The 21,800-nt window shown below is 37.5% G+C and overlaps 3 protein-coding genes across 5 annotated transcripts in view; 1 reads left to right on the top strand and 2 right to left on the bottom strand.

The window, feature by feature from the left end:
* pgap1 (post-GPI attachment to proteins inositol deacylase 1) overlaps window positions 1-5,117 on the bottom strand; it is a 42,447-nt gene extending 37,330 nt beyond the window's left edge. For 2 of the 3 annotated variants that reach the window (XM_053680869.1, XM_053680868.1), the window contains exons 1-2: window positions 4,802-5,117; window positions 980-1,133 (exon numbers count right to left, since the gene is read on the bottom strand). In XM_053680869.1, coding sequence (XP_053536844.1) covers window positions 980-1,133; window positions 4,802-4,933 — 286 coding nt within the window. In that variant the 5' untranslated portion in view covers window positions 4,934-5,117. The remainder of the gene's footprint in view (window positions 1-979; window positions 1,134-4,801) is intronic. The other variant, XM_053680870.1, reaches the window with a different exon arrangement.
* A 382-nt stretch (window positions 5,118-5,499) lies between these two features.
* Window positions 5,500-12,723, bottom strand: maip1 (matrix AAA peptidase interacting protein 1). The gene is made up of 5 exons (XM_017470355.3): window positions 12,389-12,723; window positions 9,206-9,277; window positions 8,771-8,897; window positions 8,378-8,531; window positions 5,500-6,802 (listed from the first exon to the last, which is right to left on the bottom strand). Exons 1-5 carry the CDS (start codon window positions 12,698-12,700, stop codon window positions 6,724-6,726), a joined length of 744 nt encoding a protein of 247 aa, XP_017325844.1. The 5' UTR covers window positions 12,701-12,723; the 3' UTR covers window positions 5,500-6,723.
* tyw5 (tRNA-yW synthesizing protein 5) lies at window positions 12,709-19,825 on the top strand. Its single transcript, XM_017470354.3, has 8 exons — window positions 12,709-13,204; window positions 14,645-14,799; window positions 15,101-15,173; window positions 16,683-16,727; window positions 16,898-17,035; window positions 18,832-18,919; window positions 19,014-19,130; window positions 19,489-19,825. The coding sequence occupies exons 1-8, from the start codon at window positions 13,067-13,069 to the stop codon at window positions 19,740-19,742; spliced, it is 1,008 nt and encodes a 335-aa protein (XP_017325843.1). The 5' UTR covers window positions 12,709-13,066; the 3' UTR covers window positions 19,743-19,825.
* Window positions 19,826-21,800: the final 1,975 nt, after the last annotated feature.

Genomic DNA, 21,800 nt, shown 5'->3' with positions numbered 1-21,800 from the left:
GTAAAGTAGTGAGTGTACAGCTTGTGTAACAGTGTAAATTTGCTGTCCCCTCAAAATAACTCAACACACAGTCATTAATGTATAAACCACTGGCAACAAAAGTGAGTACACGCCTAAGTGAAAATGTCCAAATTGGGCCCAATTACATTTTCCTTCCCCGGTGTCATGTGACTTGTTAGTGTTACAAGGTCTCAGGTGTGAATGGGGAGCAGGTGTGTTAAATTTGGTATCATCGCTCTCACACTCCCTCATACTGGTCACTGGAAGTTCAACATGGCACCTCATGGCAAAGAACTCTCTGAGGATCTGAAAAAAAGAATTGTTGCTCTACATAAAGATGGCCTAGGCTATAAGAAGATTGCCAAGACCATACAGCGGTTCAACGGGACAGGTTCCACTCAGAACAGGCCTCGCCATGGTCGACCAAAGAAGTTGAGTGCACGTGCTCAGAGTCATATTCAGAGGTTGTCTTTGGGAAATAGACGTATGAGTGCTGCCAACATTGCTGCAGAGGTTGAAGGGGTGGGGAGGTCAGCCTGTCAGTGCTCAGACCATACGCCGCACACTGCATCAAATTGGTCTGCATGGCTGTCGTCCCAGAAGGAAGCCTCTTCTAAAGATGATGCACAAGAAAGCCCGCAAACAGTTTGCTGAAGACAAGCAGACTAAGGACATGGATTACTGGAACCATGTCCTGTGGTCTGATGAGACCATGATAAACTTATTTGGTTCAGATGGTGTCAAGTGTGTGTGGCGGCAACCAGGTGAGGAGTACAAAGACAAGTTTGTCTTGCCTACAGTCAAGCATGGTGGTGGGAGTGTCATAGTCTGGGGCTGCATGAGTGCTGCCGGCACTGGGGAGTGATTAGTGTTGTGGCTGGCACTATTGTCAGAGCTGCTGTTATAGAAAATTAATCAACAGCTTCTGACCAATCAGATTCAAGAATTCAGCAGGTATAATTATTTAATAATTGCTCACCTTGCTTGTAGCTGCCAGCATTTCCAGGTAAGAAGAGCACAGGAGCACCGCTGAGTTTGAGATTTTGAGTTTCTTGAGCGTACAGACCTTCACCATATAGGTAGAGTCCATAGGCAGGGTACTGACGTGCCACTCGTCGTGGGAGCTGGACACGCTACACACACACACACACATTCTATATTTATATATTATATCTTATTTATTTATTTTTATATATATATATATATAAATATATAAATATATATATATATATATATATATATATAAATATAAATATATATATTTTATATTTATTTATAAATATAAATATATATATATATATATATATATATATATATATATATATTTATATTTATATATATAAATAAATAAATTATATATATAAAATTTATTTATTTATTTATATTTATATATTTATTTATATATATATAAATATATAAATATAAATAAATAAATTTTATATATATATATATAATTTATTTATTTATTTATTTATATAAATATATATATATTTATATTTATATATAAATAAATAAATAAATTATATATATAAAATGTATTTATTTATTTATATTTATATTTATATATATATAAATATATATATAAATAAATTTTATATATATATATATAATTTATTTATTTATATATATATAAATAAATATATATATATATTTATATATATATATATATATTTTTATATATATATATATATATATATATATAAATATATATATTTTATATTTATTTATAAATATAAATATATATATATATATATATATTTATATTTATATATATAAATAAATAAATAAATTATATATAAAATTTATTTATTTATTTATATTTATATATTTATTTATATATATATAAATATATAAATATAAATAAATAAATAAATTTTATATATATATATATAATTTATTTATTTATTTATTTATATATATAAATATATATATATTTATATTTATATATAAATAAATAAATAAATTATATATATAAAATGTATTTATTTATTTATATTTATATATATATATAAATATATATATATAATTTATTTATTTATATATATATAAATATATATATATATATATATATATATAAATAAATAAATATATATATATATATATAAATAAATATATATATATAAATAAATAAATATATATATATAAATAAATAAATATATATATATATATATATATATTTTTATATATATATATATATATTTTTTTTTATATATATATATATATTTTTTTATATATATATATATATATATAAATAAATATATATATATAAATAAATAAATATATATATATAAATAAATAAATATATATATATATATATATATTTTTATATATATATATATATATATTTTTTTATATATATATATATATTTTTATATATATATATATATATATATATATATATATATTTTTTTTTATATATATATATATATTTTTATATATATATATATATATATATATATATATATATATATATATATATATATATATATATATATATATATATATATATATATATATATATATATATATGGTTTTTTTAAGCATAAATGCTACATGTAGTTCTACGCCTAGTCAGTTGAAACTGAATGGGTTTAATCTAAAGCTCAAAAACTCAATCTGAAACAAAGAACTAAAACTAGTTTTTAAAAAATCTCATGGCCCCAATACATAAATATGACATCACACTCATTTGTCCCTGACGTTTCAAACAGTTGGATTGTGTAGATAACATTAATCTGTTCCATCATCGTAAGGAGGTCTGTGAATTTGTCTTTACTGGTGTTAAGGTTAAAGGGTAGATAATATTAAATACAAACAGAGTAGATGTAATAACAGATAATGAAATGAACTGTAAGGCATGTAATGTAAAATGGCAATGAGCCACGTGATCAGCTTGATGGAATCCCAATACGTTTAACCAGCTTTTAGATGATCATGATGATAATACTCATGTACACTTCAGCACTATATATACACACCTCTCTTACTGTCTGGTGTTGTGCACCTGGGGTTGCAAACTTAAAGGGTAAATAAATGTCCGCCTTCACTTGGGTGACGTGACTTAACATTTCGATGAACTGTGATCTTGGATCACATTACAAACCAATGCAATGTGCACCACAAAAAAATACCTCACAAATAAATTATTAATAGTAAAGTGAGTCAAGAGGTGAAACCTCACTACTGGAAAATATAATGACTTATAGCTGCACTAACTGTAGTGATGCTACTAAAAGATATCAGACTACATAGTGACGTGACATTTCCACTCCCGTTTTCACACACAGGTGTAAAGATATGGATAGACTTATTAACCAACTCTGACTTTTTTGTGCAGTTATCAGGTCACTTAGTGTCACTACTGTATTACACTCTACAGCAGAGTGTCTCGGGTTAAAAAGTCCATGATGACAAAGTAATTACTTCCTTTGGCCAAGGAGAGAAGTGATTGTAGGAATATAAGTTACTATGTTTGCTCTTTAAGCAGAACAACAGCAAGAACATCTCCATAGAGAGCTAGTGGGCTTTTTAAGTAGCCTAACTGTAATCTAACTGCATTTTACAAATATTAAATATCAAGACAATATTACAAGACAAAATATTTAATACATAATTTTAAACTCCGTTGCAAAATATGTATTTACATTGGCACATTCACTTTCAGTAAGATAAATCTGTCAGTCAGTCAGTCTCTATATGAGCGGCTTTTTGTAACGAGTGTGTGTGTTTCAAAACATCTCACTAGACAACAATCTAAGAATTTTTTTCTGTGTTCCATTAGTGGAAAACACAACCCATTATTATTACCCATTGTTTGATTGGTCACGTGACTTGAAACCAAACCTCATTGACGGCCTGTGAATAACGTCAGCTTGGACCTTAACATATAATGCACTTCGATAACACGACTAAAATAGTAATACTCCACATGTCTTAATTCGATTTGTGTTTAATTTGAGTATGACTTTTACCGAATGAAGGTAATCAGAAACCGCTGTTTACATGGTAGTTTCTTAATCAGAGTATTGTCTTAAACAGGTTAATATCGGAATATTGTGGTCCATGTAAACGTACTGATGTTGAGTGTCTGTGCATTGCTCAGGAATAATAAAACAAACAAACAAAAAAGCCTTTACAGCTCTAGTAAATAAACAAATTATTATGGTACTCATCTAAGTAATAATCCTGATGTTTGAATAGTTGCATTATGTTCAGAGGGGTCTGTGGAATTTATTTTACAGTGAAGGAATGCAAGATGTTTGACCTCTGCTATAGAAAATCTGAATCAGTGAGTAAAAGATTCGAATCACTTAATGAATCGAGCTAAATTACTCAGCTTTCTCCCTTGTGCTCGATCCATTAATTGATTCGAATCTTTGACTCGCTGATTCGTGATTCTTTCAGGATTTATAGCATTATTGTGTCACCGCAGGAAGGTTTATAATGCAGTTGAGCCAAATAACGTGACAACATTTAATGTAAGTGAAACTTGCATTATATAACTACAAGAGCTACATAACCTGACGAAGCAAGTTAAAGACGCTAAAACATCTAAAACAACAGGTACTCTGGGTGACTCCACTTGATTATGAAGACGGTAGCTCTGCAGGCTGTACTGTGGGGTTTAAACCAGACAGCGTCTCAAACCACGTCCTAAAGGCACTATAAAAATAGTACGCTACCACAGGTTACCATGGTTACCGCACCTAAAGCTGGCGTACGTGTGGTGTCCTATTTTGACATACTGTCCAGCCCGGAAGTGCGCGGTTTGGGACATGTCCAGTCGTTAAGGTAAACTCACCCGGTACTCGGGATACTCGAACATGTAGGTCATGCTGCACCGGTTCTCCTCGAAGCCGAACAGCAGCTCGCGCAGCCCCGTCAGCAGCAGCGCGAGAGCCGCAACGTAGAACCCGTATATAAGCGCCTTCATCTCTCCAGCAGCTCAGAGTGTGTACTCTACACTCGCCTGGATCTCCTCTCCATTTTTTCCGCCCTCATTGAAAAACACACGCCCTGTTCCGACCAATAGGCGATGCCGTTTGCGGAAATTACGTCGCGCTAAACTAGTAGCGCTCCTAGCAAATCAGGTGAAGGTGAACGACATGTGTTGACCAATTACAAATGAGAATGGGCGGGCTTTACACTAATCAACAGAGCGCAAAACATCCCGGAAGTACTCGTTTACTTTATGTATTTATTTATTTATTTGTTTGTTTGTTTGTTTATCTGTGTACTTTTTTGTGACTGAATTACAAGCCTATATTATAGATAACTGACTAAAACAAATGCTGAAATTCATAAAGTGCGGCTTCTTTTGTTATTAAATCACAAATATTTTACATATTTAAACCAGACATTTCATTTAAGACCTTTTAAGTTCCTTCAATAATTTTCAACATTTTCATTTTAAATAAACTAATTCCAAAATCGAGGTACTGTTTCCTCCAGAAACTGACCAATCTTCTGCATTTAACTGAAGATCAATGAACACACAAGTAATCCAAGAGTTTTACTTAAAACAAACAAACAAACAAAAAAAAACACACAGACAACATTTTGACCAATTAAACATAAATTACAAATCATAATTCTTTGATTATTTATTTGATTGCATAGTTATTTTAGATGGCATCACACTACTGTGGACAGAGAAATGCACAATTCATCCCTGCAGAAAAAAAAAGAAACCCTCATAAAATTTGTAATGGTTTTAATGGAAACTGTAATGGTCTGTGTGGGTTTCTACTGGAAATCTGTTGCCTTCTATCGGTGGCATGTTATGTCTAGTGGATACTGTTCAGGACCTAGGTCCTTAATACATCCTATACATAGCTGATGGTTTGTAATGGTATTTGTAGTGGAAGGCATTAGAATTTCTGTGATTGTTTCTATTGTTTTTCTCAGCAGGGATCCCAATCTCATTAAAAAAAACCCTACACTATATGGCCAAACATTTCTGGACACCTGACCATCAAACCCATATGTGCTTGCTGAACATCCCATTTCAGATGTGTTGTTATGATAATCTCCACACTTCAGGGAAGGCTTTCTACTAGATTTTGGCATGTGGCTGTGGGGATTTGTGTTCATTCAGCTACAAGAGTGTTACTGAGGTCAGGCACTGATGTTGGGTGAGGAGGCTCCAGTTCTAACTTTGTGGAAACACTTTGGGGAAGAACAACATATGGGTGTGATGGTCAGGTGTCCACAAACCTAAATTTATCAGATAAATGTTGTCATTAAGTCTTTGTGTGTTCAAGATTTTTGGTTGCTTTATTGAATTTAGCCATCTGTCAGTAGAAAAGGTAAAAATTCATTCCAGAGACAGCACACAAGTGTTATTCTGTATCAAATTACTATCTGCAATATACTGACAAATATTTTAAGTGTTATATTTGAACAGCACATTTCAGATAACAAACATCAACACATGAGATAATAATACAAAGATCTACAGGAACTAAAATTTAACTTAAAACTCTCAACAACAAATGTCTTGTGAATATTCAGCCCGATTTGCACAGGTCTGAGATGACATGAGGACTTTTACATAATTATTACTTTACCTCTTAATTCGACAGGATCATTCTCACAGAATGAGTTGGAGCGCGTGCGAATATTGTCCACATGTCAAGTTTTACGTTCCAGACAGCAAACATGGCTCATTCACAGTACAGTATGATATTAAAGTCAGATGTCATTAAACAGAGTTCTTCATTTTCAATCAAGCAGCTTTGAGTGCTCTATTCTAGTGATGGTCCAGTCTGGTGTCACTCCTTGGGTAAACTCCCTCTGAAATCTGGAAGAAAAAAAAAAAAAACCCTGTTTAGAACATCACTGTATAACAGTGCTTTTAAGTGTTTTTAAGCTAACACAAACTACATGGGTTATTAACCAAAGTACAGAAAGTATACAGGATATTAACCAAATGGAACTATTCAGATTCCTTATAATGGACTGCAAAGTGTTACATTTTTGTAATGCTTAAAACCACACTCCATGACTGATAAGAGTATGTAAGAGTGCACTATTAATGTACAGCTGATCCATGAAGTGCTCTACACACAGGTAATATTGTTTTTGTTCTTTCACTAGATGTCTTTTGTGGATAATCTGTCATTTGAAGAGTAATTTAAACACCAAACTTGGTTAAGCCTCTAACCAATAGACTGACTCAGCAATGACTGCACTGGCAGTTGTTTTTGGCTCATTCTTATTGGTTCTCATTGTTTTTCTGCCCTCAGCTCTAAAATGTTTCTTCAACACAACTGACTAGTGCTGAATTTCATTCCACTTAGTCTACTGTTCACTTTCTGCCCTGTATTGCTTTAAGCTACATTCACACTCACAGATTTTATCACTGCAAGTCACCAGTAGGCATTTTTACTACTGGTTGCCATAGTAGCATTTGTCCATGAGTGTCGCAACTAGCATTCCATTTCTGACAACAAACCAGTTTTCTTGCTGAAACATTCTGGAGGGATAGTGTTTGTATATACAATTCACCAGTGTATACACACATCATATCCTACAAGATGAAGGAGAAGCAGTCTGTGCTCTTTGCCATTATGGCCATCTACCTGCGGCGAAAGCTCCAGAGCAGGACTGTCTGGGAACACAAACAGTTCAGACTTGCAGGCAGCATGGCGGATCACGGATCACGTGCGCTCTATTGACTTCACTCTGGCTGTTAATTGCTGCACCAAGTCATTCCAAATTTGCATAAAGCTAAACTATTCTCAGCTTTGTCGCGTTGCTGGACACGCCCATACCTAGTCGCCAACGGTCGCTGTCGCTCATGTCACCGGAAGTCGCCAGCTCTCATTGAAAATAAACAGTCTCCGGTTGCTTTGTAACCATTTGTCACTTGCAGCGTTGCTGTATGCGTGAACGTAGCTTAAGAAACCTTCCTGATAATGTGTGGTTGATTCATTTATAGTATTTGTAGAGAATTGTTCATTTTAACACTTTCCCAGCACCCGCTTGTCTGATTGGTAATAAAATATCAACATTAACATGTTTGATGAGCTGGATTATCAGGGCTTAAATTTTAATTGTTGACCAGATAGTATCTCTATCTCTCTCTCTCTCTCTCTCTCTCATTCATTGGGAGAGGTTTCATATAGAGACACAGATGAACCAGATGAACCAGAGAGAGTACAGAATGAAATCAGTCTATAAATGTTCCTGTTCCACAGTCCTTTCTAATCGACAGATTATAAACATTGCGTAGCAGGAAGCCATCTTTGTTCTTTGAATTCATCCGAGTAGTGTTTTTGACATTCTGATATTTTTAATTACGCCACAATCCTTACAGCTAGATTTCTAATACAGCGAATGCCCTGTCTCTCGCTCCCGGTATTTGAGGACTCACTCGTAATTGGCTGTGAGCAGCCTTTTGCTCTCTGGCTTCTCCCCGTCTTTGCCAATGGCCACCTGGAAGATGCGCACTCCCTCCATCGTGTCCTCGGGCAGCCGGGCACTGGTTAAGTACCAGAAGCGCATCAATATACTGACAAACTTCCTCCCTGTCGATGAGACAAAAGAAGACACATGCTGAATTCTCTAAGCAGATAGAAGTTCTTTTCAGTTCTTTTTTGATTAACTGAATCAAGAATTAAATAATTGATGCTCAATTAGACACTTTTTGCCCCAGTACATGCTTACATGCCACACGGTACCAGTTTTCTTTCCTTGGCCACCTCACAAAGATCCTATTTTTTACAGAACCAACTGAATAAGAGCTGTTAAAGGGTTCATAACTCACCATCATTCTCGTAACAAAAACCCACATCTGCTGGTGTCGTGTACATGATGTCATCTGGATCAGCCGAAAGTGCTTTTTTATAGCTCGATGGGAGATCGGCACATTTCTCCTCCAGTTTCCCGATTACCTACAAGAGAGAGGGCTGCTGAGATTACGCACATACTAACACAAACACTGGCTGCATGTTCAACAGTGATGATCATCACAACTCACTTAACTGATCTGAACCCATTAAACAGAACTGAATTATGAGTGCTGATGACAGTGATGGGGAAGCTGTGACTGTACACAGCCTATGTGTAGCTGGGGGAAAAGGCTACCTTCTTCCAGCCTTATGCTCGAGAAATAATTTGCCTGGCTCACTTCAAAGAGTTTAAAAAGAATCAAATCACTTTCAAACTGACCATAAACGGTGTTCTTCTTTCATGTACTTACATCTTTAGCGACGAGACTTTCAAGTTCTTCAAACTGACACTGAGACAACAGTCGTGATACATGTGCAAATGCCTATAATTGGGGGGGAAACGAATGAACAGATGTGTATGTCACAAACCAATACACTGTACAACATTGCACAAGATACATTTGAAGAAGCAAAAGATTCAATGCATGCTGATTTAGAGCTATTTTGACAGAACATGTAGTTCAGTATTGTGCAAGTCATCTGATATTATGGTGTTGGCTTTAAGGACTGGGAAGCCCCGCCTCCTTCACCGACACTGACAGCCCAGGGGCCACGCCTCTTTCACTGGCCACATTCAAACATACTGAGACAGGGATAGCTGCAGGTCAGAGAAAATGGGCGTATCTAAAGGTACGGGCGTGTCTAAAGGCTTCTCATCGGTGAAAGGAGCTTCTTGCTTGGAACTGCATTGGCCAATCAGCGTTAACCATGTAGATATGTCATTTACTTAAAGCAGGGGTGTCCAATCCTATCCGGAAAGGGCCGGTGTGGGTGCAGGTTTTCATTCCAACCAAGCAGGAGCCACACCTGAGTCTATTGAAAGCCAAGATCGACTGATTAAACAGGTGGAATCAGGTGTGGCTCCTGCTTGGTTGGAATGAAAACCTGCACCCACACCGGCCCTTGGCGGATAAGATTGGACACCCCTGGCTTAAAGACTGGAAGAAGATGGAGGTAAGTGGTGTGATATTACAACAGCTGGTTAAAATACAAACAAAACTAATTTATTACTTAATTTGCGTTATATCTGCTGCTGTAGAATTATTTTATTGTTTTTGGCAGACGTTACAGTGAGAAGAAGCTCCCAGACTGTATTTCCATCGAAGCTTTCAAAGCAGAACATTTGTTCTATGGACTGCTACTACAGTGTGAATGTCAGTGAATGAATGTTGGATTTGTCTAAAATTGTTCAAAATGACTTAACACATGGCCCACACTACCGCCTTTGATAATATAATAATGTTTTATTGGTTGTATGTTTGCTAAATTGCATATTGCCAATTAATAGAAGGTTATTAAATAGTTCTTAGTCACCGAGAAGCAGCAGTCTACCTTTGAATAATTCGGTGCTTAATGTTGCAGTTTTATGATCAACACTTCCAGACAAAACCTTCATGTTTTTAGTTTGCATGCACTTGCAGGGAAATTACAGAGAAACATACAATTGTAAATTATAGTTGTATTACAAGTAAAGCTGCAAGAACTAATCGATAAAATTGATAATAATCGATTATGACAACTAATTGTTGTCAACGAATCTCATTATCGATTAGTTGGTCTGTGCGCAGCACAGGGGAGTTTTACTCATTACGTTATTTCTCTTCCGAAAACACGCTTCGGAGAGTAAATACTAAAAAGTTGTGCCCCAAATGAAGTACTGTACACTTACACTGTGCACTCTACCTTCTAGTGTGTGGAGTTTAGAAAGGTAATAACATCTCAAATATATCACTAGCGGTTTGGTTTTTTTAACTAACGTAGGCGACGGCGCATGACGTCCTAAGCACGCTAGCATTAGCAAACACCAAGATTCACGGACAATGACGTTCTATAGTTTACTTTCTGTCAGCTTTACCTTTTATTCCCAACATGACCTCAGTCACCATCAGCCGGAGGCGAAATCATCACGTGACTGAGGAAGAAAGTCCTCTAAGGCAGGGAGCATTTATTTATATTTACACACACACACACACACACACACACATATATATAATAATTTTATTCATATATTTTAGTTTATATTGTATATAAGTATTTATGCGTTATTTTTTATGGATGCACAAAAAGCACCGAATTAAACTGCAGTCCTAAATTAATAATATATATTCTGGTGTGTCTGTGTGTGTATTGGGCTCTTTTCTGTTGTGGACAAACAGTTGTGCAAAGTTTTAATCTGAAGTTTATATTTGTAACACTCAGTTTGTGGATTTTATTTTAAATAAACAAAAGAAAAGTGTACTGAAAGTTTGCCCCGCCCCATCTGATTAATCGAAAAAATAATCGGCCAACTAATCAATTATGAAAATAATCATTAGTTACAGCCCTAAATATATACATAATAAATCACATATATACTGAATTATAATATATACTACATCATTCACACTAAATTTTTTAAATGTAAAAATGCATTTTTGTGATGTTTAGGTGATTGATAGGTTTAGTGGATAAAAAATACAGTTTGTACAGTATGTCATTATGGAAATTCCCCATAAAACATGGAAACCCCAGAGAGAGAGAGTGTGTGTGTCTGTGTTCAAAAGTAGCACTGGCCACCCCTGTATAAAACTAGTTCCACTAGAGCAGTGGTTTTCAAAGTGGGGGCTGCGGACCCCTTGGGGGCCGCCCGGGGGGCCTCAACAATTTGGTGTGAAAAATAAATACATATATACATATATATACATATATATATATATATATATATATATATATATATATATATATATATATATATATACACACACACACACACACACACACACACACACGCATTACTATAACATGTTATTTGTAACAAAACATCAACGCAAAAAAGGGGGATATATTCAGAAGTCTGTATTTTTAATGTGTTTTAAAGACATCTTGCAAAAGGGGGGCCTCGGTCAAATGTTAAAGCCATTTGGGGGGCGTTGCCCTGGAAAAGTTTGGGAACCCCTGCACTAGAGTACCACTGCTTGTCACTTCCTGTTAATAAACCTGTTGGCCAATAGCCTTCACGCTTACGGCCTTTCAGTGAAATAGCTTTCGCGACCAATTGAAAAGATCTTCCGACACGCCCATACCTTCCGACCTGCAGCGCCCCACACTTGAACATATCAGAGCGAGTGTATTAATTTAAACCTGTGATTTATCTTGCAGCTGGCACTACAGTCAGATACATGTTATAGAACATTAATTAAGATGATATTGAAGTAATAAACTAGGCTAATTTTTCTGTATACGTGTATTATGTTGAGTCAGTGTTGTTCAATAGGAAACCATGAAGCCCACATTTCCTCCCCTGGTTTTCCTGAATACTGGGCGGTTTCTCCTCCACACAACCGGCCTGGCATTTTACACCGACTAGCTGATGGTTGATCTGGAGCTGTCTGTAAACAGTGCACTGATGAGAGTCTACAGGACTCTGTCTCACACAAGAAATAACCCCAGCTGACCTGTTTCGCTCCTTCAGTGAACTCCTCGATGCTGAAGTCTTTGTCGAAGTAAGCGCGAATGAGGAAAAAGCAGAATTTGGTCCGGATCCAGATGAACGGGTTTGGGATGCCGACCACCACAACCTTCCGTGTCTCTCTGCGTCCCTCTCTGTCCGAACTGCAGTGCCGGACTCCGGACACAACACACGCTGACAAGGCCTGGTTTTTGACAGCGAATTGATTTCTTACTTCGTTTAGTTTGTTAAATCTCAGATAAGCGCTCAGACCTGCACGAGGCCTTCTACAGCTCCACCTGAGTAAGGGCAGCGCCATGTTTCTGTTCCCACTGCATAGCAGTCCCCCGCCTGCCGAGTCCGAATATTAAGGTTCCTATGGTTTATTTAAACATTTTGAGTGTTTTCATGAGTTACACAGGCACTGTTGTGTTTGTTTACGATTGTTTAATTTTTATTTATGAAGTCTGAACACCTGCCAAGAGTGAAAAGTACTCGTGTTTGAGTGTATAATTCTGTTTCTGGGGAAGATGTAAGTAATGCACCAAAATACAAAAAGGCCGAGTTCCAATGAGCTACATGTTGTCTATATATGTGCACTATTAAGGGTATGAAAGCAGCGGAATTTACACCCTACATAGTGCACAATGTTGTATTTGGGATTGAGCCGAGCTAAACTGAGAAAATGCGAGTTTGTAGACCGGATGAAGAGCTGGATAAGGTGCAAGAAGTGGATTTCTGTATGGAATGTCAGGAAAGAGTCGAAGTGTCCGTCTACACAGATGTGGATAAGGAGCTTTTCTTAAAGGAGATCTACCCTCTGGTAAAAACAAACAAACAAAAAAACCTAACCAATAGATTTTTGTTAATGAAAGTCTTTAATAGTCACAGAGTACAGCATGCAGGAGGCTTTCACACTTTCTGGCACCATGGACACACACACACACACACACACACACACACACACACACCCACACACACCCACACACAATCGTAACATAATCAAAAACAGTGAGAGCGAGGCAGGAATACACCCTGAATGAGATTCCTCCTACTGGCATGGGAGGAAACTGGAGAACCCAGAGGCAACCCATGTTAACACGGGGAGAACATCCATCCATGTTCCATACACAGGGTTCTGGGGAGCCTGGAGCCTATCCCATGGGACTCGGGGCACAAGGCAGAGGACACTCTGGACAGGGTGCCAATCCATCACAGGGCACGATCACACACTCATTCACACACTACAGACAATTTGGAAATACCAACCAGCCTACAACGCATGTCTTTGGCCTCGGGGAGGAAACCCCCAAAGTAGGAGAAGAACATGCAAACTCCTCACACACAGGGCAGAGGTGGGATTCAAACCCCCAACTCCGGAGGTGCGAGGCAAACATGCTCCTTCAAGATGAGGGGTGGAAAAGAAAGTGCAACAAATGAAATACGCAACAAATCAGACTCTAACCCTAAACCCTACCAGAAAAGAAGGAATATAAGACAATGAGGGATAGATTCTGTTTAACTGGAAATTTAAAAATGATAAATAAGGGAAGAAGTACAGTAGTCGACTACACCACCCCCGGAATATACCGTTGAATAACAACCCCAATAAGGGTGCATAGGTACGTAACCCCCAAAAAGAAATGGGCAAAGAGACGTGAGAATGAATACAGAAAAGTAAGCAACTTTATAGGATACACAGCATGTTCGACTCACACCTCCAGGGTCGGGGGTTTGATTCCCACCATGGCCCTGTGTGTGCGGAGTTTGCATGTTCTCCCCGTGCTGCGGGGGTTTCCTCCAGGTACTCCGGTTTCCTCCCCCAGTCCAAAGACATGCATGGTAGGCTGATTGGCATGTCCAAAATGTCCATAGTGTATGAATGGGTGTGTGAATGTGTAGGTGATTGTGCCCTGCGATGGATTGGCACCCTGTCCAGGGTGTACCCTGCCTTGTGCCCCGCCTTGTGCCCCATGCTCCCTGGGATAGGCTCCAGGTTTCCCCGTGACCCTGAAAAGGATAAAGTGGTATAGAGGATGGATGGATGGATTATGCTCAGCTACTTCGATAACAGACACAAGTTTACTTCAAATCATACAAAAACATAAAAACGAGCTCAGGATCAAACTCTCCACTCCACCCGCTGCACCCTTTATAGTATATTTACAGACTGTAATGACTCTAACAACTATAAAAACCCTGGTTGACTGTTCTCCAGCATTGTGACTAATCTGATTTTTTCTCCTTTGCATTTCTTTCACAGAGAAAACCGGCGGTGCTCAGGGGAGTGCCTTTAGGACCATGCCTGGAAAAATGGACAGTGGATTACCTGGCAGCAAAGGGAGGTGACCGGGAGGTGAAAGTTCATGTGTCTTCTGTTCCTCAGATGGACTTTCTGCATAAGAATTTCATATACAGGTATGTTTAGTGATAACATATATACAAGTTTATTTTAAAAAATGGTTTTCCAGTGGGTAGCATTGCCATCCTGGTTTCCTTTGGGTTCTCCAAGTTCATACCTCTCAAAATATATACCAGTAGGTGGTCCAGGGCGTATTCCCACCTCGTGACGAGTGTTCCTGGGATCTGTCATGACTCTGACCAGGATAAAGTATATACTGAAGTTGAATGAATGAGTGAATGAATATAGAAATGTGTAACTTTTGGAACTTTTAAATGTGTTTTATTATTATTATTATTATTATTATTTATGTCTCAGGACATTACCGTTTGACAAGTTTGTCCAGAGAGCTGCAGCAGAAGCAGAGCACGAAGAGTTCTTCATTAGTAAGGTAACCAGCAGAGCAGGGCTCTGCTCCAAACTGATAATAATCTCAGGATAATAATCCCTATATTGTAGTATCTAGTATAGTAATAGAATATTATTCTGGAAGAAATCCTAGGAAAGAATGAGCAGGGGAAAAATAGTATGTCAGTAGTATTTTAGACCTTATTTCAAACATTTAATGAATGTTTGTAGAGTTATAACAATAAGTAGTTGATTGTGTGTTTTAATGTTCTCTAAGGTGCTGCAGTCATTTAAAGTTATTATAACATTTGGTGCATCTAAAAACAATTAGAATATTGTGGAAAAGTAAAAAAAAAATTCCGTAATTTCATTCAAAAAGTGGATGTTTCATATATTCAAGATTCATTACAGATCAAGTGAAATAATGCAAGACCTTTTTTTTGTTTCAGTCTTGATGATTACGGCTTTCAGCTCATGGAAATAAAAAAAAAAATCCAGTATCTCAAATAAATCATTATTTTAATTATTATAAATATTAGAATAAATTTTTGAATAATTATTTATTTTTCTATTTATAATACAGAAATGTCGACCTTCTGAAGAATATGTCAATTTATGCACTCAATACTAGGTCGGGTTCCTTTTGCACGGATTGCTGCATCAGTGCGGCGTGGCATGGAGGCGATCAGCCTGTGGTACTGCTGAGGTGTTCTGGAAGCCCAGGTTGCTTTGATAGTGGCCTTCAACTCGTCTGTATTGTCAGGTCTGGTGTCTCTCAGAGATACTTTATGGGGTTCAGGTCAGGCGAGTTGGCTGGACAATCAAGCGCAGTAATACCATGGTCAGCAAACCAGTTACTAGTAGTTTTGTCACTGTGGGCAGGTGCCAAGTCCTGCTGGAAAAGGAAATCAGCATCTCCATAAAGCTCATCAGCAGATGGAAGCATGAAGTGCTCTAAAATCTCCTGGTAGACGCTGCATCGACTCTCCACTTGAGAAAACACACTGGACCAACACCAGCAGATGATATGGCACCCAAAATCATCACTGACTGTGGAAACTTCAAGCAACTTGGATTCTGTTCCTCTCCACTCTTCCTCTAGACCCTGGGACCTTGATTTCCAAATGAAATGCAAAATTTACTTCCATCTTCCCCATGATTGTGGTTGTGTACTGAACCAGACGGAGAGATTAAAGGCTCAGGAAACCGTTGTAGGTGTTTTGAGTTACTTAGCTGATTCGAGCTCTTCTGAGGTCGACATTTCTGTATTATAAATTCTTTATTCTAATATTTTGAGATACTGGAATTTTTTTTATTTCCAAGAGCTGTAAGTCGTAATCATCAAGATTAAAACAAAAAAAAGCCTTGAAATATTTCACTTTATGTGTTATGAATTTAGAATATATGAAAGTTCCACTTTTTGAATCGAATAACGGGAAAAAATTTACTTTTCCACGATATTCAATTTTTTTGAGATGCACCTGTGTGATTGAAATTAGATTAGAATGATTTCTGGTTTCTTGTTTTGAACCGCCACAACACATTTCAACAGGATGAGAGTTACTACTTAAGATCACTCGGAGAAGACGCTCGTAAGGTGCAGTTGCCTTTATTATTATTATTATTATTATTATTATTATTATTATTATTGACAAAATGTGTATATCATTTGAGTTTCAAACACTTCCACAATATTATTAAATATGAATTGTCATGGTGATTTCTATAAGAAATTCATCGCTCTATTTTAAACCATTGATCTTTAAGGAGCCTGCTGACCTGAGGAAGCAGTTCCCTGACCTGGCGCAAGACTTCCATATACCTCCGTATTTTGAGCGTGAGCAGTTTTTCTCCAGTGTTTTCCGCATCAGTTCACCTGGCTTGCAGCTTTGGACACACTATGATGTGAGGAGAATCTCATAACCATATGCTGTTATGGAACTAATTACTAGTTTTGTGACCAGGTATCCAGTTTTGAGCTCTGTTCTCCAGTTGGTTCTGTCGACCCAGCTTGTTGTAGTAGATCAGCTGATGCGCTGTTTTTGCCTTGTCACTGTGTACCTCTGTAGGCTTTGTGTTGGCGTATGTTCCACTAGTCACATGTGATTTTCTCTATATGGGGGTCGGGATTTTTATTGATCCCTGATGGAAATTGTTTAATAGCACATAAAATAAAAAGTGGTGTGTGGATTGAGACACAGCCCGTGTGTAAGCACATAGACAAAGCTTCATCTGTTTTATGTGATTAGCCTACAGAAGACCCAGTAAACAAATTGGTTGTTTTCTCATGGTTTTATTTGTACACCACATAAAAAAAGACGGTTATAAAATAAAAAAGACGGTTATCAAACTGTTTTAAACATACGCAAAAATATTGCATATTGATGTGATAACAAGGGAGTGATCTCAATATACACTCACCAGCCACTTTAACAGGAACACCTGTGCATTCGTGCAGTTATCTAATCAGCCAATCATGTGGCAGCAGCATGATGTATAAAATCATGCTGATACAGGTCAAGAGCATCAGGGTAATGTTCACATCAAACATCAGAATGGGGAAAATGCACAGCCGTCCCTCTTATTGCGCTGTTTGGGGTGACCCCGGAGAATACTCCTTTTAGATGGTGTGAGATCAGCATGATGTCCTCCTGCACTCTCCTGGCCAGGAGATTAATATTGTTTAGATGGAAGGATCCTGCTCCACCGGTGTATAGTCACTAGGTCAGGGAAGACATGGGTCATCTTAAGTTGGAAAAGATTAGGTATGCTGTCAGTGGAGCGACTGAGAATTTTTACAGAATTTCTGTTCTTTGTCAGAGACATGGATGCTGACAGTATTGTTATGTGATCATTATCTATAATTTTGTTTCTTTTGCTCTCTTCTATGTAGGTCTGGCTTTATAATATGTAATATATATGTTCTATGTCTGGCACTGGGTGGGGGGGTTTGTTCTATTTGTTTGGTTGGTGTTGTTTGTTTAATTTGAAAAATGCTAATAAAGAAACCTTGATCAAAAAAATAATGGGGGAAAATGTGTTCTCTGTGACCGTGGCATGGTTGTTTGTGCCAGATGGTCTGGTTTGAGTATTTCAGAAACTGCCGATGTAGGATTTTCACACTCAACACTGTCTAGAGTTTACACAGAATGGTGTGCAAAAACAAAAAAACATCCACTGAGTGGCAGCTCTGTTGGCAGAAAATGTTGTCAATGAGAATGAGGTCTGAGGAGAACCCTAACCCTTTTTTGAGATGGCAGAAACGCATCATCATTAAATTGTCTGGTGTGTGTATGTCTAGTACCCAGCCAGTTGATGGATGAAGTATCTTCAAAATGCCAAAATATACTCAGCAGTTCTCTGAAAAGGTTATCACCCCTGCTGTTTTTCCTTAGTGAAAACATTGTATTTCTATCAGTCTGGAAATCACTCGTTTAAAGGTAACATTAAAATAATAGCGTTGCTGCTCACTGGTGGCTGGTATTGTGGAAATAGTGATTGTCTGCATATCATTTCTAACACTTTCTCCAGTTTGCCCTCAATTTTGACTCCCACATTCATTTAATTTTTTATGTTTTCCATTGACAACTCTTTGTTTCGGACTTCAGTTGTTTTTCGATGTGGTTTATGAATAAGCAAAGGGGGGATGAAAGGATTCGGAGTTATTCCCTTCATTTAATTGTGTTCTGTCTCTCGACCAGGTAATGGACAACCTGTTGGCTCAGGTGACTGGGAGAAAGCGTGTCGTTCTCTACAGCCCCCACGATGCCCTACACCTCTACTTGTCAGGTGAGTGTCATTTCCATTTTGTATTACCTAATCTTTAAACCTTCCATAAGATATCAATAACATGATGCCATGCCACTTTATTCTCTCTGACCAGGTGATAAGTCTGAAGTTTTGGATGTAGACACTCCAGATTTGGAGCGATATCCAGATTTTGTGAAAGCGTGTCGATACGAGTGCATTTTAGAACCAGGTGACATGCTCCTCATCCCAGGTAAGGTATCCATTACATTAGTTGCACCAGGTACACTTGAGCTGGAACACAAAAAAAACATTAGAAAAAAATATTTAAAAACCTACTGCAGCTATGCAACGTTTACAGAATATTTAAAAAAAAAAAAAAAAAAAAAAAAAGCTCAGCTCAGGGATCTGCATCTCATTTGCCTGTAGTTGGTCATTATAAATATACAGAAGTGGATATTTTCTGATTACTTAACTTTGTTTTTTAATTTCGTTTTCTGATTTTCATAACGTCACCATTGCAAATTCACACACATCCTCATGGGGGTTTACAGATTGAAAAATAATAATAAAGGAATAGATATTAAACTACATGCTAATTTTTCCCCCAGCCCTTTGGTTTCACAACACGTTGGCTCTTCAGTTCGGCATTGGAGTCAATGTGTTCTGGCGCCACCTGCCCCTGGACAGCTACGATAAGAAGGACCCGTACGGGAACAAGGACCCGGTGGCAGCGGCGCGAGCCCTGCAGGTCCTGGAACGGGCGCTGGGAGCACTGGATGAGCTGCCAGCTGAATACCGGGACTTTTACGCTCGCCGCATGGTGCTGCGTATTCAAAACCGGGCGTACTCCAGTGAAACATAACACAAGAGTGCAGCTGCGTTCTCTCACTTACAGTAATGTACCAGAGGAAAAATAAAGACAGAGACTACAGTTGGTGATCATGATTAAGTGTGTCTGGTACATTTTATTAATGCCACAGTGATCCCTGTGGGAAAAGATAGCTTTGGCTATGTGAACTTGTTTGTCTCTGTCATTACAGCTACACAGTTGGTGTGCACTAGACTGTTTTTGTTTTTTCACCCTCCTTTTAAAAGCCAAGCAAGTTTATTTAGGTGTGTAATTTTTCACTCTTTAAATTTTCACTTTTTAAAAGGTGGCACAGTGTGTTCCATGCCAGGGCAGCATAGTGACCAAAAAGCACTGGGACATCGACTGTGACGTAATGGAGTTGAGGACGGATGCAAATGCAGATAAGAGCTTTATTATATGACAGACAGGCAGACAAATCCAAATCGTGAAACATAGACGTGGTCATAAACGGGCAATAGGTCAGGCGATCGGGAAACAGGCATAAACAAGGCAATACAAGAATCGAAAAACGAGGGCTTGAACAAGATCAAAACTAGGACACAAAACATGATGAACAACCGCTTGGTATACGGAAAACACGTAATACTTCGCAAAGACTAGTGTTCAAACCGTCTCTTTTATGTGTGGTGTGATTGTGTGTGAGATTGGATGCAAGTGTGCGTGATTAGAATGAAAGTGAGTGTTCTGGGAATTCCGGTCCATGGCGGCCATGTTTGTAGGCCGCAGTGCAGGATGGGAAATGTAATCACTGGTTTGCTGTGATTGACTGACACCGACATGACTATTGACAAAAATTGCTTTCATGTCACATTGGTGTCGATAATGTGTTATACAGTACTGTGGAACAGTCTTAAACATATGCAAGGAAATGCTATAAAGCAAAAATGTCTTTAAAAAATAAAAATCTCCTTAAACTGCAAAGAAAAATACTATAAAGGAAGTAAACAGTAATAAACTTTAAAAAAAAAAAAAAAAAAAGACAGTATTTGGTTTGATTGGTGTTTCCAAATCGTCCGTAGTGTGTAAATGTGTGTGATTGTGCCCTACGATGGGTTGGCACCCCATCCAAGGTGTCTCCCACCTTGTGCCCAGAGTTCCCTAGGATAGGTCCAGGTTCCCCGTGACCCTGTGTAGCATAAGGGTGATTTAGCCAAGTAAGACATGTTCCTGGATCAACATTTCCATCAACCAGTCATACCCCTTTGGTGTCATCAAAGTGTGCCGATCAACACTGCTTCAAAACCATTTGGTTTTTCCCTCCCTTTTTACCCAACCGAGAAGAGGTAAGTTCTTTTGTGCATTTCTTTTTATAACCCCAAATGTACTATTTATATATATTTATGTATTTATATTTATTAAGACACGATAAACTGCTAGAAATTTTACACCCAATATAAATTTAGTCTCTATCGCTGTTACGCTCACGTGACATTGCTGCAGTGCTGCAACTTCATGAAAGTTTATCCTTTGCATGCGTTTTTAAGCCTTGCCAGTTTAAACATTCATTGGTTTGAAACCTTTCAAGCTCAATAAGATGCGAAAGAGAACATAACCAAGTAACTCAATTTGCTACTCACGCTTTCTGTCAAGAAACACCCGGAGCACGTGTGCAGATCGCCGCTTGTCACAGCCTTCTTTTTTGTGGTTTATTTCACTTAAATGCTCAAATACACACAAAGTTTTGTCAAAATGTCAGTCTTGGTTAGTATTCACGTAAACGCAGTCAGTTATGCGGTAAGTGAACGTGAACAGCTGGGAAAGAAATCAGACGTGTATCAATACAGTAGATTGGATCTGCGCATTAGTTCTTAAAGTGACAGCAGCCTAATATACCTGCTGCTGTTTATGCCATTAATCAAACAACAAAAGAATAAGAGAAAATCACTCACTGCTTATGACTGAATAACATTAGTGGCTTTAATAAGGTTAAATGTAGATTTAATTCATATAGTTAAGACTATGCAATGTTTTATTTTTACACCTCCAGTGAAACACTGGGGTCTATATTCAAGCCATCCCTGTGCTCTCCTAGTCTACAAAGTGTAAGTT

Source organism: Ictalurus punctatus, chromosome 6 (assembly GCF_001660625.3).
Source record: "Ictalurus punctatus breed USDA103 chromosome 6, Coco_2.0, whole genome shotgun sequence".
Taxonomy (NCBI): Eukaryota; Metazoa; Chordata; class Actinopteri; order Siluriformes; family Ictaluridae; genus Ictalurus; species Ictalurus punctatus.
The sequence above is the reverse complement of the archived record's forward strand: the minus strand, read 5'-3'. Positions and strand labels throughout refer to the sequence as shown.

Coding starts and splice junctions, on each gene's coding strand:
- maip1 (XM_017470355.3), bottom strand. CDS start 12,700: ATGGCGCTGCCCTTACTCAGGTGGAGCTGTAGAAGGCCTCGTGCAGGT. Junction 9,278..12,388: donor TCACTGAAGGAGCGAAACAG/GTCAGCTGGGGT, acceptor CCCCAATTATAG/GCATTTGCACATGTATCACG. Junction 8,532..8,770: donor TTTTTGTTACGAGAATGATG/GTGAGTTATGAA, acceptor TCTCATCGACAG/GGAGGAAGTTTGTCAGTATA.
- tyw5 (XM_017470354.3), top strand. CDS start 13,067: ATGCGAGTTTGTAGACCGGATGAAGAGCTGGATAAGGTGCAAGAAGTG. Junction 14,800..15,100: donor CATAAGAATTTCATATACAG/GTATGTTTAGTG, acceptor TTTATGTCTCAG/GACATTACCGTTTGACAAGT. Junction 15,174..16,682: donor AAGAGTTCTTCATTAGTAAG/GTAACCAGCAGA, acceptor ACATTTCAACAG/GATGAGAGTTACTACTTAAG.